We start from the raw sequence: 16,670 nt of genomic DNA, 5'->3' as shown, positions 1-16,670 counted from the left end.
TCCTCATCCTCTCTGGAAGCCTGGGTGGGCCATATGCCAAGCTGAAGACCAAGGGCCGGGTTGGGAGCACTGCTTCCCCAGGGCAGTCAGCCCAGGCCTTGTGCTGGGGCTAGGACACCTGGCGGACACAGTGACCCAGCTGACTAATGGCCAAGCCAGGGTCCTTAGGCTTTCCCCTTTCCACCCACTGCTCCCCACCCAGCTCTTCACTGCATGGCTGGCTGTTGACTCACAGGCCCTGGTGGGGGCCTGCCCGACAGGGCGCCTCCACCCACAGGGCAGGGACCAGGTGGGGCTGGGGAGAGCAGCAGGCTCCTTCCCCTGCACAGCCCGGGCTCCCTGCTCGCAGTGCGCTTGTGTGCATTCGTGTGTCTGTTGTGTCCTCGTGTTCCTTTTCCATGTGCTGCCGCCGCCCTCTGTCCTCCTCATGTCCCTGCCCTCCTCTGTAGGCCCCAGTTCCCCGGCTCCAGGCACCCATCTTCCAGCCAGGAGCTGGAGAAGCCGCTCAGCGGGGCCAGACCTCTTCCCCACCCACCCTCCCAAGGTGCTGGCCCTGCCCTGCCCTCTGTCCTCCCTTCTGTACAAGCAGATGGCCTAGCAGCCCGGCAGGCAGGGGAGTTCTAAAAGAATGGGGGAGGCGGGCTTGTCCATGGACGGCCTCAGGTCCCTTCTCAGGTTCCCTCCCCCCATCTCCAGGCACCCATCCCCAGGTGCTCACGGTTCCAGCTCTTGGCCCTTTGAGCCTCCTGAGAGAGACTTCTGTCTGCCCCCCACACACACACACCGCGCCCCCCAGCCCAGCCCCTTCCCTTCAAGAGGACTGCGGCTCTGGGGCCCGGGATGCTGGTGTGGAAGACCCATTCACAGCGTGAGGCCCGGGCTGGGGGCTGGGGGGGGAGCTGCCTCATGCTGTGGCTGTGTGCTCCATGCGCGTGCCTGCACATCCACACATTCCCCCCCCCCCCGCGCCCAAGCAGAGGCTCCTTCTCCCCCCGCACACATCTCGGGGAGCGGGGCGAGGGACGGCCCCATGTGCTGGGCTCCCCGCTGCAAGGGGCCAGTGTGAGGCGTTGCAGAGCCGTGTTGGCCTGCCAGGTGCCGGGCATGGGGCCTTAGAGCTTGGGTCCTGCTCACCTGCCAGGGGCGCCTCACCAGACCCACCCTCACCTGGGTCTGCGGCGGTGGACGGAGCGAGAGGTCCCAGCACTAAACTCTCCCTCGCTCTGTTTTTTGAGGAACCTGAATGAACCCGAAAGCAAAGACCGAGTGGAGACGCTCAGGTGAGAGGGCTGGAGCCAGCACCGGCCCTGCCCAGGCCACCGGGCTTGCCACGAGCCTCCTGCTCTCTTCCTTCTGCCACCTGGCTCCTCCTCCGGTGGTGCAGCCCTGTCCCCACCCACTCGGGGCCTCCCTTTCCTCAGAGAAGCCCCACGCCCCAGCTGCAGTACGTGTGGGCCCTTCTCAGCTCGAGTGCCTTCGGGAAGCAGGAGCCCTAGGCTGGGCGGTTGGGGCTACAGATTCCTACCCACCGCCCAGCACACCTTTCTGTACCTCAGCCACTGCTTTTCGTCCAGTCTGTGAACTGCTCAGGGCTGTTGAGCACGTGCTCCCCTTTTCTCCCTGACCCTCCCCTCGTCAGAGAGAAGCATGGAACTGTCACCCTCCCGCCCCCCTGCCAGGGCCTGGCTTCTCCTCCCCTTCTCTGCCCTCCCTGAGCTGGAGGTCACAAAACTGCCCGCCCCTCTCACCCTCCCTCTGCTCCCTCCTCCAGCACTGTTGCCTCCAGGGCACCCTCCCGCTCTCCTCTCTGGTCTCGGGGGGCCCTCTGCCAGGGTGGCTCTCCAGGGGGTGGGGTGCCCCGGGCCCCGCCCTGACACCCGCCCCCCCCCCCCCCCCCCCGACTCTGCCCTCTCCGCAGACCTCACGTGGTGGGCGGTGGAGGCAACGACAAGGACAAGGAGGAGTTCCGGGAGGCCAAGCCGCGCTCCCTACGCTTCACGTGGAGTATGAAGACCACCAGCTCCATGGAGCCCAACGAGATGATGCGGGAGATCCGCAAGGTGCTGGACGCGAACAGCTGCCAGAGCGAGCTGCACGAGAAGTACATGCTGCTGTGCATGCACGGCACGCCGGGCCACGAGAACTTCGTGCAGTGGGAGATGGAGGTGTGCAAGCTGCCGCGGCTGTCCCTCAACGGTGTCCGATTTAAGCGGATATCGGGCACCTCCATGGCCTTCAAAAACATTGCCTCCAAAATAGCCAACGAGCTCAAGCTTTAACAGGCTGCCAGGAGCGGGGGGGCGACGGAGGCGGGCCAGCTGGACTTAGCTGCTGGGGCCCAGCTCCAAGCCACCTGGGCGAGACTGCGGAGACGGATTGGTGTGTCTCCCCCTGCTGGCACTTCTCCCCTCCCGCCCTTCTCGGTTTTTTCTTCCAAGTTTGGGGGGGATGGGAGATGGTTCTTCCCCCTCCCCCGACATTTACCCCTGCCCAGAAAGTCCCCCTTCCCCCCTCTCCCCTACAGGAGGCAAAGGAAGGGGAGGGAGGGGTGGGGGGGCAGGGCTCCCCCTCGGTACTGCGGTTGCACAGAGTATTTCGCCTAAACCAAGAAATTTTTTATTACCAAAAAGAAAAAAGAAAAAAAAAAATCCCAGCGGCCACCTTTCCTCCCTGCCCCATTGGGACAGTCAAGACTGGATCTGTGGGGTTTCCCGGGAGGGTGGCTCAGGGCTGGAACACTCTCAGGCAAGAGTGGTGGAGTTCCCTGTCAGGCCCTCCGCCAGGCCCACTTTGGGCTTCTCCCCTCTCCTTCCCTCCCTCCCCTCCAAGCAAACCACCAGAGGTGGCCTTGCCCTGACCTCAGGCCCCGGGGTTGGAGGCCTGGATGGCCGGGCCAGGGGCTGGGGGCAGGGCGCTGCGCAGCCCTGGGTGGGGGGTGGGGGGGAAGGGGGGCGCTGGCGGCTGCCCCGGGCTGGCAAGCGAGGCTCGGGGCTCCGGCCCCCTCCACACTGTATCCTCTGCCCCTCCTTCCCCAGAGCTGGGCATTTCCTTCCACAAGCTGCTGTGGGAACTTTTGTTCCCCTCCTCAAAAGTCTGTGCCATCTTCTCCCACCCCTCCTGGGGAGAAGGCGGGGCTGACCCCCCCCCCGGGCTGGGAGAGGGGAGGGGACTGCAGGGCAGATAGGCTCCTCGGCCCCCAGGGGGCCGCCTGGGCTGCTAGTCTCCGGAACAGGGATGCTGGGCACTCTCCGTTATGGGAGAGCCTTTGTCTGAAAGCACAGCCCCTCGCCATTCCTCTCCCCTGCCCCCTTCATTGGCATTAATCTGGGCACCAGCTAGTTCCATAGCAGTGACTCCCCTCACCACTCATCTCCCGGCCTTGCCTTTTCTTCCTGACACTGTCGCCCCTCCTCTCAGGAGACACTGCCCAGGGCCTCCACGGGCCGCCTGGCGGGAGGCTGGATAGGGCAGCAGGGGGCCGGGAGCGTCTGCCCTCCCAGGGGGTGGGGGGACAGATAGGCCTAGTGACTCCCAGCTTGCTAACCTCCTCGGCCAGTGTGGGAGTGGCTGGTTATGGGCGCTTGGCTGGTGGCGGCCGCTGCATCCCTTAATTTATTTCTCTGCTGTTTCTGTTCCTGAGAAATTGGGGGAGGGGGGGTCCTGCACAGAGGCTGCCCCTGCCCTCACCCGAGTTGTACATTTTTTTGTGATGGGTTTTATTTTTTATTTTATTATTATTTTTTTTTTTTTTGATTTATGATGACTCCACCCCTACTCATCACCCCCCCACTCCCAGCCCAGGCTCCGTGGCAAGTCGATCCCTTGGGTCCCCAGGAAGGGGCCTAGCCAACCTCAGCCCTCCTGCCCCAAGCCCCAACTGCGGGGCTCCAGGCTCTGGGCTCAGGCTCCGACCAAGGGCTCTTCCTCCCTCCCTCCCTTTCTCTCCTCCTCCCTCCCCACCCCTCCTGCCCAGTGGAACAGCCCGGGTGCTCTGAGGGGCCGGGAGGGCATGGCTTGGCTCCCAGAGGGGGTGGTGGCTCTTGGGGGGGCTCCCAGGCAAGGTGGCCCCTCCCCACCCACCCCACTCCCCCCCACACCCGCACTTAGTTTCTCCTCTGGATCAAACACGTAATAAAGAGAATGTTTGGAATCTGAGCTGCCTCCTCCTGTTTCTTCTCCCAGCCGGGCAGGGACCCAGTCCCCCGTGGGCAAGATGTGGCTCAGCCCGCCAGCCTTGCAGGAGAGAATGGATTCCTGTCTGGGGCCTGGGGGAGGCCAGTACTGGGTGGCTGCTCCCTCCCATCCTCAGGGCACAGACAGGAAGCCAAGCCCAGGGCCCTCCACACCAAAAGAGAGAACACTCAGCGAACGTGGAAGATTTTATTTTTTAAAAACATTGAAAAATAAACCCATGTCTGCATATGTTCCCAGCCCTCCTTTCTCTAAGCTTTCGGGCCGTGGGTACAGTGGGCACCCCCAGAGCTCCTCAGCACTTCACAGCAGGCTCCAGAAGACAGGAGAGCTGCCCATCCAGTTCTGCCACTCAGGCCCCGAAGGAACCTCTCTGCCCACCTCCCCCCTCCGGCCCCCTCCCCACCTCACCCCAACTTATTGCTAAAAGAAAGGAAAGAGGAAGAACAACCAAGGCTGTCCTCTCCCCCATCCCCCAAGCTAAGGTCACTACCCCCTCTACACAAAGGGCCAGACCCAAAGGCCAAGCCCCAGCAGACCAGGAGGCAGCCATTCCAGCCCCAGCCAGGAAGAGAAAGTACCCTCAGGTCAGCTCAGAAGGCCCCTGAGCCCCAGCCCCTGGCTGGGGTGGGGGCCGAGAGGCTCAGCTGCCAGAAATGCGCAGAGCCCATAGGTCCAGACCGTGCCCACCGGCAGCTCCGGGTTTTCGAAAGGCCGGGCCAAGAGCTCTAGTCCCTTCTGTCCTCGGTGAAGCCAGAGGTGTCCACGGACGGCCAGCAACGTGGTTCTGCAGCCTCCGGTTGGTGGAGGGCCTCAGGGCTCAGAGTGAGGGTGCTGGAGGCTCCAGAGGGGCCCCAATCAGGGTGGGTGGGGGCTGAGGGCCAGGGCGGGCACTGTGGCGGGAGGCAGCCAGGGCGGGGCGGATGAGAGGTGGTGGGGGCTGGTTGGGGGCCAGCCGGGGCTGGAGGAAGCGGCCCTGCTGGAGTGGGGGCGGCTGGCGGAGCAGGGTGGGCGCCGTGGGCAGAGGTGGCCTCAGCAGCGGGGGTGGCTGGGACAGCGAGGTGGGAGGCGGAGGCGGCGGCGGCACAGGGGGTAGCGATCGGGGCACGGATGTCGAGACGGAGGTGATCTGTACCTGACAGGGGAGAGGAGGGAAACCAGGCTCAAGCCCATCCGCGCCCCCACCGAGGAGTGGAGGCGGCTCAGCTCCTCACTTCCCAGAAGGGCTTCCCTCACCCCTCCTCACCTCATCGTCTTCCTCTAGGGCCGGGGCTGGCAAGGCGGCCCCTCTCCTGGCCTCCTCCGTGGGGACCGGGGCTCCGGGGGCCCCATCCTGCTCGGCCTCCCATTCCTGCAGCACCTCCTCCAGATTGAAGCGGCGCCGGTAGCTCACAAAGAAGGTCTTCACCTGGGTCAGAGTCTTGTTCCCAATCACCTCTGCAATGGCCCCAAAGTCTTTGCCATACCTGCGGATGGCTGCACGGATCAAAAGGGCGGCGAAGTGTGAATACCCCTTAGAGCTGGTTCCTTCCCTGGCCCTTCCCTTCTGCCCCAGCTCCTTGGAGGGTGGGGAAAGATTCCTGGGGCTCTCCATGCGCCCCCCAGTCTAACCCACCTTGTACGGCCAAAAGCTGCTCGTCCGTGGTCCAGCGGGAGTTGAACTTGGTGTTGGCCTGGAGAGCAGAGGACTTAGCCTTTTAGGCTCAAAAATTCGCAAACGGAGGGCCTCGCCCCTCCCCCCAAGCCGAACTACCCTCTGGCGCCCCTGGCGGGGGGGGGGGAGCCCCTCCTGCACCCACACCTGAAGCCACCTTACCTCAGGGGGACGCAGTGGATCGATGCCCCCCTCCAGCGCCTGGCGGAGGCTGCTATTGGTCTGCTTCATGCTTTGCACCTGAAAAGGCCGAGAATCGACCCATCACACTCTCCTGCCAGAGAGGCCACCAAGACCAACTCTCGCCACCAACGCGGCTTGTGCCCACCCACCACCCAGCTCACTCCTCCCTCCCAACTGGGCTTCTCCCCATCTTGCAGGCCGGACGGGTTTCTTCAAAAGGCCCAGAAAAGAAGACCAAGTTACCCAGAAGCCTAAAGGATGAGGCAGAAGCAGTCTGGGCACCTGCACCACTCCCCTTACACCTCGGCTGTCCCCAAAATGTAGTTCCTGGGCTGCCCGCTGCCCCCTCCCACACGGCCCCTTTTCTCAGGCCCCCACCTGGCGCTTGAGGGAGATGAGCTGCGAGTCAAGGCCCCGAAGCGTGAGGTTGGCAAGGTCCGGGCTTCCTGACACAGCCGTGAGGCCCTCAGGGCTCAGGTACATGCCCTTGGGTGGGCGACGCCGGGTTCGCAGCGGGTGGTGGCGGTACTGAGACCCCTGGGCCTCCTTCTTCCCGGGGCCTGGCCGGGTATTCAGGGGCCGAGAGGGCAGAGGCTGCCAGGGAAAGGAGAGGGGTGGGTGGTGCGGAGCCCAGGGCCAGGGCAGGCGGGTAGGCAGGGCCAGACCTCACCTCTCTCTTGGGGTCTCCAGCATCCGGCTCCCCCTCACTCACGGCTCCCCGGCCCTCTTCAAGCTCATCGCTGTTGACACAGGGGCCAGGAAGGCAGTGAGGCAGAGGCCAGGGCCCCCCAGAGCTCAGCATGCCCTGCCCCTGGGCCCCCAAGGCCCCTACCTGTCTTCTTTGTCCTTTCGGCCCCCCAGCCGCCGAGCCTGTCTGTCCATCACGCTGGTTCGGCTGCGGGTCTTCTTCCACGAGTAGTAATACTTTACCAGGCTGGGGATCAGCTTGTCGGGCAGCTGGAAGGGCAATGCCAGAGGCTGGGGCCCACCCAAGACCCTCCGCCCCCGGGCAGGCTCATCAGAATGGGAGGGGCTCAGGAGCGCTGGCAGGGGTGAAGGGGCTTTACCATCTGCTGGATCCGCTGGAAGCATTTGCCATGGAAGCCAAAAGCCTGTTCAAACAGCACTTTGTCCTCCACGGTCCACTCGTCGGGGAACGGGGTGAAGTTGGCCAAGTCGGCCAAGGACTTCTCCACATCATGCTTATGCCACAAAAGCATGCCCAGCGCCTGGCCCGAGAGAGGGAACAACTCGGGCTCAGCTGCCCCCAGCACTGTCCTGTCCCCATCCCAAATCCCTACGGGGCCAAGGCTCACCTGCTCAATGTTGTAGCCATGCTTCTCCTTGGCCATCGCAATGTACTTGTCAACTGCGGGAATGGGAGGGGGCCGGTATTGGAGAAGGGGTTATGACCCCTGACCCGAGCCTGCCCAGACAGAGGTAGGCCCCCAGGGGCTGGCGCCCACCCCACCCCCCACCCCAAGCCTGAGCCCCAGCGCAGGGGCTAAACCCACACACCTCAGCCTCCAGCCCACTTCTGAGAAGAGCTGGTCACCAAGTGGCATGAACCCAAACCCCCAGCTCCCAGGGATGTGACCAAACCGGGATCCTGCCCCACTCACGCTTGGCATCTGACACACAGTGGTTGGGCGACCACACCAGCATCCCCTTCAGCTCCTTGTTACTGTAGCGGGCAGGACTCTCTGAAAGACAAGAGCAGAAAAGGGAAGACATTCAGATCAGCCTGGTGACGCTGGCCTGGACTCATGGCCAGCGGGTGGCAGAGAAGTGGGGCTTGTGAGGTGAGGCCCAGAAGGGAAGGAGGGGCAGAGACCCAGACAGGAAGGCAGAGCAGGAAAGCTAACCAATGCCACGGGCCACCCACCCCCGCCCGCCCAGGGCTCCCCCAGGTGGGGCTCAGGGCCAAGCCATGGGCCCTCCGCTCCCCTCCCTTCGCAGCCTGTCCTGCCACTCACCAGGCTTGCACTCCGGAATGACGGCCTGGTAATTGGTTCCAACGCGGATCATGCTGTCTGTGGAGCCAGGGGAGGCAGTCAGGGCTGGGGGGGGGGGGGGGTAGGAGGATGTGGCGGGGGAGGTGGCTGGCCTGGGGTTCTCCTTCCTGACCACCCAGCGCCCTCACCTTCCAGAAGGCTCACTTTTCCCTGATCTTCCCCTCAGTTACCCTCAGCCACAGAAGAAACTGGAAGATGAGACCCTGCCTAGTCATAGCCCATAGTGGAGGGGGTGGGGGGGGCGGGGTGATGGCAAGGACAAGGGGCCAGTTTAGAGCCCAGGCCAAGCAGAGCCCTTTGTTCTGGCTGGGGGGAGGGGGGTGCTGCCCCTAGACCTGGACCATAGCCCTGCAGGGAATCCAAGGCTCCTCCCCACCACATGAGCCTCACAGCTCGGTGTGGAAGTGTCTTTCCAGCCCCTGCCCCAGCCAGACCTCAGTCCCCTGCAAGGTGGCAAGGTATGGAGCCCAAACTGTGGCAAGGAGGGCCGCCTGAGTCCTTCAGAGACTGAGGGCAGGGCAGGGCAGGGCAGGGCAGGGCAGGGCGGGGGTGGGCAGGACCGCCTCCTCGGCAGCTAGGGGCCCAGGTTCCAGATTCCCCGTGCCGGCAGCCCCCAAGCTTGGGGAAGAAACAAGCCAGAGGCTCCAGTCCTAGGGGCCAGGAACCACGAGCCTAAAACGCCCGTGGTCGGCTACTCTCCCCCCCGCCCCACTCGCGTCCCCGCTGCCGGTGCACCTTTAACCCTAGGCCGCCGGGCTCACCGTGCGAGTGCTCCTCCTCGCTGCTGTCATCCTCCGAGTGGGGCTGTCCGCCGTTGGGCGCCGTCTTGGCCCGGCTGCGGGACAGGATCCCGGAGCCCGCGCTCGGCTTCTCCATCACCGAGGGCATTACCCCGCCCAGCTGCCCCGGGGGCCGCGGGAGCCTTCGGAGAGCCGCGGTGATTGCCGCGCTCGCCTCGGGTGCCGTGCCCGGCCCGGCCTGGAGAGGTCGCCACTGAGGCTACGAGAGGCAGGAGGTCAGCGTGGCCAGGGTCCGGCGGGGCGGGAGCCCTGCGGACAGCTCAGCGCTCTCCGCGACCCCCACGGGCGAGGGCGTCAGAAAAGTTTGTGCAGAAGTGGGGTACGCGGGGGATGAGCGCAAGGTCCGGTGCGGCTGGGGCGCGCTCGCTCTGGACGCTCCACGGGATTGGGGCTCCCCCGGAGAAGTCGGGGCACCCTGCCTTCGGGGCGCCCCGGAGCCCCAACGCCCTCCCGCCCACGCAGTTGAGCGGGCGGGCGCTGCGGCGCAAATGGCGCCCCCCGCGGGCTGCACGCCTCTCGGCTGCACCGGGATGCCCCAGTCCCCGGGCGGGGACCCCCGTCCCGACCAGACCCCTGCCTGCGACGGCAGGCGGCGGGGCCCCGGCGGTGGCGGCGGCGGCGGCGGCGGGACGGCGCGCACGGCGCGTCGCGCAGGGCAGAGTTGCCGGGAGGCGGGCGGAGCGCAGCCGCGGGCGCCGCCTCGCACCCTCCCCGGCGCGCTCGCTCTCCCCGCCGCGCTCGGGCTGCTGCTCGCTCGCCCGCTCTCCGCCGCCGCTCGCTCCTCGCGCACACAATGAAGCTGCTGGCAGGGAAGTAGTGCCGGCTGCGGCCTCAGCACCCCTCCCCCAGCCGATGCCTCCGCCAGCTGAACATCTGGCCCTGGGGTGGGAGGGAGGGCCCGGGGGGCGGGGCCTGGGGGCCGGGGCTAGACCTCCAGGGGGTGGGGTCAGGACCAGGGTGGAGAGCGCTTCCCTCTGTGGGCCCCCGGGGCTCCGTGACTTGCCCCCGGGGGGAGACCCCCGCTGCCCCCAAGGAGTAGTCGGGGGTCAGCTCCACCCACGCGCACACCAGCCCCGCACACCAGTGGGCTCGGGTTACTGCCGCCTGCCCCGGGGGCCCTGAGGCCGCCTGCCTGCCCGCCCGGGTGGAGCCCAGCTTTTCCTTCCATTTCCCTTCCTGCCAAGGAACTCCCCGCCCCCCCCTTCCGCAAGGGGGACCCCCTCCCTCTTGCGCCCTTGGGGGCCAGAGCGGATGGGAGGCCGGACAGGCGAGGAATGAATTCCTCCAAGAGCTAGCTACTGGGCCCAAGCCTAGCTTCTGCTGCATCTGTGGGTTCCCAGGGGTCACCTCAGTTCCCTTTAACTGCTGCAGAATGCACCCCAAAACAGTAGCATAAGGGGCTGAGGGTTGGGGAGTGGGAGGTGTAGGGGAAGGTCTGGACTGCAGGGAGTGGGAGGAGCCGGGTCTCCTCCCCACTGGGTTCACTGTCACCCCAGCTGGGAGCAGCATCCCCCTCCCCCAGGACAAGCGCGGGCAGAGTGACAGACCGGGAAGCGGGTAGAGCGGCACAGACGGAGATGGGGGAGGGGGTGGGCAGAGACTTTCAAAGCCAGACCCAGCCACCCTGCCAGGCACACAAAGAGCCAGCGCACACACCGGCGGCGGCTCTGAGCCTGCGAGCTGCGCCCGTGCCCGTCCCCGCCGCCCGGGGCACGTGCTGCGGCGCACACAGGCCGGAGCCCCCGCCCGCCGCCCCTCCCACCCGGAGCCCCAGATTCCTAGACACACCTCCACCCGGGCACACCCCGCTGTGCCCAGACCGAGCCGAGCCTGCGCTAGCACCCTCCTCTCCCTTCCCTTCCTCGGCCACTCTGTAATCAGATTCCTAAATTTAGAAGCAACCCGGGGCCCAGCCAGGGATCCCCGCCCCCACCCGCTGCCTGCGGCCAGCCGGCCGGGGTCCTGCGGTCGGGCCACGACCCTGCTGGGGGCCGCCTGGTCCTGGGGGCTCCTGTGGGCGGCCGGGCAAGTCAGGCACGACCCCACCCGACTGCGGTGCTGTCGGGCCACATGGGGCCACCCAGCCCGCGGCCACGTTGCCCGCCACACCTCGGGCCAGACCTACGGAGCCTTTTTCCTCCTCTTAAATCATGGATTGGGCACCAAGCCCCAGGGTGGGGAGCTCTGGACAAAGGAGGAGAATGAATGGGCCAAGGGCAGGTCTGACCTAAGGGGGTCTGCTACAGGATGAAAAGAGGCTCCCAGCCTGACCCCTCCTGAGTGGCAAGGTGCCACCTCGCAGTGCCTAGCACCTCCACTCTCCTGGCTGGCAGGCAGCCAGCCCTGTGCACAGCCCTCTCATATGATGGAGTCTTCCATCTTGCCCACACCGGACCCCCAGTTAGGCAGGGCCTCAGTTGGGCCCCCTATCCGCCCCCCCACCTTTGCCTTCCTTATGGGCTAATACCTAGCTAGGGTACAGGGCCCAGACCGTCACCCCCAGGCCTCAGCATCATGCTTATTTTGGCCTCCTTCCTCTAGGGTTGCCCCAGGTACCCCCAGCCACTGGCGTCCCTCCTCTCAAGCCCCCCTCCCTGCCCCCACCCCTGTAAGAATCTCTTTCTGCTCCCACTTCTCCCTAGAGCCCGGAGCTCAGGACCAGAGAAAGATTCTGCTCTGGAGGTTAGGGGCAAGGAGGGGAGGTTTATTCCGTGGAGTTTGGGGAGGGGGAAGTCTCTAGGCTCTGGTGCGATGAAGCCTCCGCCTAGGAGGTGGGACGTGACAAGGGAGAGGTATCCGAGGAGTTTGGGGGCAACTGTGGGGGCCACAGCGTCCAGAGAGGAGGCGTGGCCCTAGTGAGCAACTCCCTCCCCAAGGGGCAATGGCGCAGGGTTAAGAGGGGGAGGGGCAAGGCCCCACCCTCCCACCTGCTGCCTCTGCCCCCTCCCCAGCTGGCCCCCTCTTTTGTGCAAAGCCACACAAAGGACAAGGGGCCCCGGCCGGCCTGGCCATCTGCTCCCAGCCGCCTGAGGGCTCTTAAAGAGACAGCACCCCCTCCCTGCCGCCTGGGGGCTGCGGGGCGGGCTGGAGCCGCTGCTCCACAGGACCTGATCTCCGTGGAACCCCAAATCCCACCCGCTTCCCCCCCCCCCCGCTCCCCCCAGCCTCCAGGTCAGGAATCATCCTCCCCCCACCCCAGGCCCAGGCCGCAGAGGTGCCACGTGGCCCGGAACCTGGGGGTGTGGGAGGGGAGGGACGGAGAGGCAGCCGGGGGACCAGCCCCTCCTCTCCTCCAGCCCTTAGGCGGCGGAGGGGCAGGCAAAGCTCGGTAGCGCGGCCCTAGAACTGGGGTCCCTCACCTCCCTGAGGCCACCTCTGAGCTTCGTGAGAGCCGCTGGTCTGTGGGAATCACCTCCCCGCCATCTTCACTGATGAGCTCCCACTCACCCTTCCTCGGGAAGGAGGACAGCGCCTCTTTTTGAGGGCTGAAGGCCAGGACGCAGCCCATTGCCGCGCAGCGACCCCATGATCGCGCAGCGACCCCGTGATCGGGGCACCTTTATTTCCTGCATTTCCCAGTTGGAGAAACTGAGGCCTCGCTCAGCCCCGGCCCCCCCACCCCCACCCCTCGGGCCTCCGAAAAGCCATCCGCCCTGTCTGAAGCCTGCCTTCCACTCCTAGGCCAGATAAGACTCCTCACCCCTGAGATCCGCAGGGAAGCCAGACTGAATCCCAGCTTGGTGCCTCTGCCACACTGCTGAGGGACACAAGTTTACATTATTTGTGTGATTGTTTATTTCCTGTCTGTCTCCCTGCTGGGCTGTGGGCAGGGATTCTGTCCACTGTGCTCACTGTGTCCTCAGCGCCTCGCATACAGTAGGCACTCAATATTTGCTGAATGAATAAGTGCCAGGAGCCCCCCAAAAGCGTCCTCTTCCCTGGGCTCCTCGGTCCTCTGCCTGTTGGGCATCTTGCCCCCTCCCTCCTCAAGGTGAGGCAGAAGGGACAAAGGTTGAACAGGGATGCTGGGAGAGAAAAGGAGGGTGACCTTGAGAGAGCCACCAGGCCTCCTCTCGCGTCTCCCTCCTCCCAAAGGCGGGGGCAGCTCCAGCCAATCCTGAACCCGCCGCCGGGCCAGACAGACTGGGACTGTCCCGAGCCCTGGCCCAGCAAGGCTGGCCGCTGTGGTGTGGTGCCTGGGACCCTGGCCAGGCCCTCGGTGGCCACAGCCAAGGGGCTAAGCTCGGGGAAGGAGGAAGGCAGGCGGGCGGGCCCTGGGGTGGGGAGGGAGGTTGGCAGAATCTAAGCTGAAACCTGGCTGAGGTGTTGGGGGAGCTGAGGGGGAGGGGCTTCCCTGGACTGGAGGCCTGGGGGGTTGGGGGGGGCGGAGAGGGGGAGATGGAAAAGATGGCCTACAGCATGGAAGGAGCTTGGGGGGCTCCTTCCCCTCAATCCTGCCCAGACAGGAATCCCCTTCCTCTGGCTCCCTAAGCCCCCTGGGGCCCAGGGTGCTGGCCTCCCCCTGTCTGGGCCCAGTTCACTCTGGGAGTCTGGCCCACACACTCCCACTCAGGGTTGTGAAGAGCTGAGAGAAGGTGACAGAGGTGACAATCTGGTGCTTGGCACCGTCTCTGCACCGTGGTCGCGAGAGGAGGCAGGTAAAGGAGGTGAGGCGACGCATCTGGAGTGGCGCTGGGGGAGGGCAGAGTGCAACGAGGCAGGAGGTCAGCAAGGAGACCCCAGGCTTCCTGACACCCACGCCGAGGAAATCTGACGCCCTGAGCAAAGCAGGAACTGGGGAGGAAGGGTCAGCAAGACCTTCATTCAGAGAGACACGAGAAGGCGACAGGAGCTCCCTGGACCCTCAAGGGGGCGGCTTCCAGACCCGGGAGCCAGCTCCGTTTCTCCGGAAGCCAGGAAGGGGGCCTCCCCTTGCCCTCACCTGGGCAACAGCCGGCGCCCTCTGGCGGTGACAGCATGGACCAAGGGGTCCCACCTCGGCCTGGCCACAAATGTCCCCCCAGGAAGGCACCCCGAGAAGCCCATTCTCCTGGGCTAAGTGTATGGGATCAAGCCCCCCCCACCCCTGCCGCGGGCCATTTGGAGTTACTGAGCTTTAGATCCAATCCCCAGCAAGGCTCCTTGGCCCAGAGCCACCAGAATCTCCCAGAACAAAGTCAGGTGGAGCAGAAACCCTTAGAGAAATGGCAGAGGAGACAAGAACAGGGAAAGTGGGGCACCTGGGTGGCTCGTCTGCCTTCGGCTCAGGTCATGAACCTGGGGTCCTGGGACCGAGCCCCACATCGGTCTGCTTCTCCCTCTCCCTCTGCCTCTCCCCTGCTCATGCTCTCTTTCTCTTTGAATCTCTGTTTCAAATGAATAAATAAAATCTTAAAAAAAAAAAGGACAGGCAAAGTGCAGGAGCAGTGCAGATCTGGGGTGAGCCCTGGCTCTGCTTCTCACTTGCTGTGTGGCCTGAGGGGAGATAATTGGCCCCTCTGAGCCCCCAGGCACCACACGTCCATCTCTCAAAGAGAACAATAAATCTGGTATCTGATTATTGGGAGGATCCAACATCATCTCAGATGATTACAGACGGACTGTAATTAGAGCCTCCATCAATGCTGGTTTCCCTCGGAAGTAAGGGTCCTCTGGAGCACCTCTCCAGCAGGACTGGAAATCCCCACTCTGCTCTCTGAAGGGGCCCCTGCTCTGTGGACTGCCTGAAGGCCATTGCCCCCCAGGGCTCCTGGATCTGACCTCTAGAGCTAAAAACTCTTCCTCTGTGACCTCTGACACCTGACATCCTCCCTTCAGACTCCTCCACCAACCACTCCAGATTCCTGCCTTCAGTGTGATCTAATTCATGCACACACAGCTGGATACAGATTTTATTTTTAAGATTTTAAATTATTTTTATTTTATTTTATTTTTTTTAGAAAGAGCGGGGTGGGGGGCAGAGGGAGAGAGAGAATCCTAAGCAGGCACCATACCCAGAGTGGAGCCCGACATGGAGCTCAATCTCACAACCCCAAGATAGTGACCCAAGCCAAAATCAAGAGTGGGATGCTTAACCGACTGAGCCACCCAGGCGCCCCAAGATTTTTTTTATTTTTAAGTAATCTCTACACCCAAAGTGGGGCTCGAACCCATAACCCCAAGATCAAGAGTCCCATGCTCTTCCAACTGAGCTGGCCAGGTACCCCTCTGGATACAGATTCTTAACTTCTGCTCGTATCATGGCCCACTCCTGCTCAATAACCTTCCATGGTTCCCAGTTGCCTTCCAGGCAAAGTTGGAACTTCTCTCCCAGCCCAGGACTCAAGAGCCTTCTAGCTTGTTTCTGATCCAGCCAAGCAGGTCTGCTTACCATCTGCTGAGCCCTATCTGGTGCCCCAGGTGCCCCATCCACCTTGCAAATGCTAGCCCAGCCCACCTATTTGCATGCCCTAAGCCCGGCCCCTCCCTTGAGACCGCTGGCTCCTGCAAGCAAGTTGGCTCTGACCCGGCACATGTAGGGCCCCTGACCTGGCAGCCAGCACCCTTCCTGCCCCTCCACCATGCTCCTCCTCCACCACCCCATCTGCTGCATGGCTCTTAGCACACGACCTCGCCTCCCACTTCCAGAAAGAACTGAGGCCACCTGGGAGGAGCCCTCTCCAAGGCCTGCCCCCACACCCAGAGCTTCAGTTCTTTCCCTCTCCCAGATGTACCTGCACCTTCTCTCTTCAAGGCCAACTCACTCCCAGGCTCCGGCCACTCCCCCTCCACTAATGTACGCACAGGCCCTCCTGAGTCCTTGATCCTCAGGTACCTCTCCTCCCTCACTACTGTCTTGTCCCTCCGAATGTCAACCTACTTAAGTCCTTCATTCCTAAGACCTCCCACCCCCCACATACACCAGCACACCAACAACACGCACCCCTCCATCTCATGTTTACCTTCGGCTGCCCCTTTCAGCTAAGCCACCGCTGCCTTCTCTCTCTCTCTCTCTCTCTCTTAAAGCTGGGCATCTTAAAAGAGTTGTTCACAGCCTTTATCCTTGTCTTCACCTCCCACTCACTCCCCAACCCACTGCAGTGCCGATTCACCCCCCGCCACTCCGCAGAGACTGTTCTTGCCAAGGTCACCAGGGCTGTTATCTCTAAACGCAAAGGACCTTTGGCAGGCACGGTCTCCCTCCCTGTCTAAGCAGGACTGGACAGAGAGGGCCATCCCACTCTGGACATGAGCTCCCTGCGGGCTCCCCTCCTGCCTGCCTCCTAACCCTCACTGTTGATGCTTCAGGCGCAGTCCACATCCTTAACTTCCGGGCTATGGACTCTCCAGCCTCCATCTCTAGCCCAGACCCCCTTCCCAGGCTCTGGACTGCCGTATCCAACCAACTGCCTTCTGGACATCTGCCGTCAGTTATCTCACGCACCTCGTGCTCATCCTGTCCAAAACAGATCTCACCCTCTTGACCAGCCATTTGCATTGTCGGCCCCCTCCCACTTCCCTTTCCCACCCTTACCCAAAGTAGAAACAGAGAAGTTGCCCTGCAAGCCTCTCTCTGCTTCACTTCCAAGTCCAACCGGCTCCAGTTTCTCGCAATCCCCTCCCCCGTGGCCACGCCCCCACCCCGTCACTGAACCAGCCTCCCAGCTGGCCTCCTTGCCTCCTCTCCTGCTCCCCTCTAATCTACTCTTTATTCAACAGCCAAGGTGATCTTTCTCAAATCCAATCTTATCAAGTCAGTCCTCTGCCTCTCGTTACCCTTGGCTTAAGTTCCAGCTCCTGAGCATGATGTATCTCCTTCAAAATCTGACCTCCTGGGGCCCCTGGCTG

The 16,670-nt window shown here is 63.6% G+C and overlaps 2 protein-coding genes across 16 annotated transcripts in view; one reads left to right on the top strand and one right to left on the bottom strand.

The window, feature by feature from the left end:
• The window catches only part of MARK2 (microtubule affinity regulating kinase 2), a 57,334-nt gene extending 53,179 nt beyond the window's left edge, over positions 1 to 4,155 (top strand). For 9 of the 13 annotated variants that reach the window (XM_064576248.1, XM_064576243.1, XM_064576245.1 and 6 more), the window contains 2 exons: positions 1,236 to 1,280; positions 1,919 to 4,155. In XM_064576248.1, the coding sequence (XP_064432318.1) occupies positions 1,236 to 1,280; positions 1,919 to 2,279 (406 nt within the window). In that variant the 3' untranslated portion in view covers positions 2,280 to 4,155. The remainder of the gene's footprint in view (positions 1 to 1,235; positions 1,281 to 1,918) is intronic. The other 4 variants (XM_064576247.1, XM_064576246.1, XM_064576250.1 and 1 more) reach the window with 1 other exon arrangement.
• Positions 4,156 to 4,372: 217 nt separating this feature from the next.
• On the bottom strand, positions 4,373 to 9,701 carry RCOR2 (REST corepressor 2). 3 transcript variants are annotated; one of them, XM_045893431.3, is made up of 12 exons: positions 8,805 to 9,698; positions 8,005 to 8,061; positions 7,651 to 7,731; positions 7,345 to 7,397; positions 7,096 to 7,257; positions 6,861 to 6,985; positions 6,699 to 6,768; positions 6,407 to 6,622; positions 6,008 to 6,085; positions 5,807 to 5,864; positions 5,438 to 5,667; positions 4,373 to 5,326 (listed from the first exon to the last, which is right to left on the bottom strand). In XM_045893431.3, exons 1-12 carry the CDS (start codon positions 8,929 to 8,931, stop codon positions 5,012 to 5,014), a joined length of 1,572 nt encoding a protein of 523 aa, XP_045749387.1. In that variant the 5' UTR covers positions 8,932 to 9,698; the 3' UTR covers positions 4,373 to 5,011. The 3 variants fall into 3 exon arrangements, with proteins under 3 accessions (XP_045749387.1, XP_045749388.1, XP_064432325.1); XM_045893432.3 differs by lacking the exon at positions 5,438 to 5,667 and having other exon boundaries at positions 8,805 to 9,701; XM_064576255.1 differs by lacking the exon at positions 7,096 to 7,257 and having other exon boundaries at positions 8,805 to 9,701.
• Positions 9,702 to 16,670: the final 6,969 nt, after the last annotated feature.

The sequence above is a fragment of the Mirounga angustirostris genome, unplaced genomic scaffold (genome assembly GCF_029215605.1).
Source record: "Mirounga angustirostris isolate CCGP_5_RB_7025 unplaced genomic scaffold, mMirAng1.0.hap1 SCAF_13, whole genome shotgun sequence".
In the NCBI taxonomy this organism is placed as follows: domain Eukaryota; kingdom Metazoa; phylum Chordata; class Mammalia; order Carnivora; family Phocidae; genus Mirounga; species Mirounga angustirostris.
Note: the sequence above shows the minus strand (reverse complement) of the source record. Positions and strands in the feature narration are given on the sequence as shown.

Bases quoted from the DNA above. Each gene is read 5' to 3' on its own strand.
- RCOR2 (XM_045893431.3), bottom strand. From the start codon at position 8,931: ATGCCCTCGGTGATGGAGAAGCCGAGCGCGGGCTCCGGGATCCTGTCC. The intron at 6,769-6,860 runs GTAGGGGCCTTG...CTGTGTCAACAG, and splicing joins CGAAAGGACAAAGAAGACAG to CGATGAGCTTGAAGAGGGCC. The intron at 5,327-5,437 runs GTGAGGAGGGGT...CTCCCCTGTCAG, and splicing joins CCCTAGAGGAAGACGATGAG to GTACAGATCACCTCCGTCTC.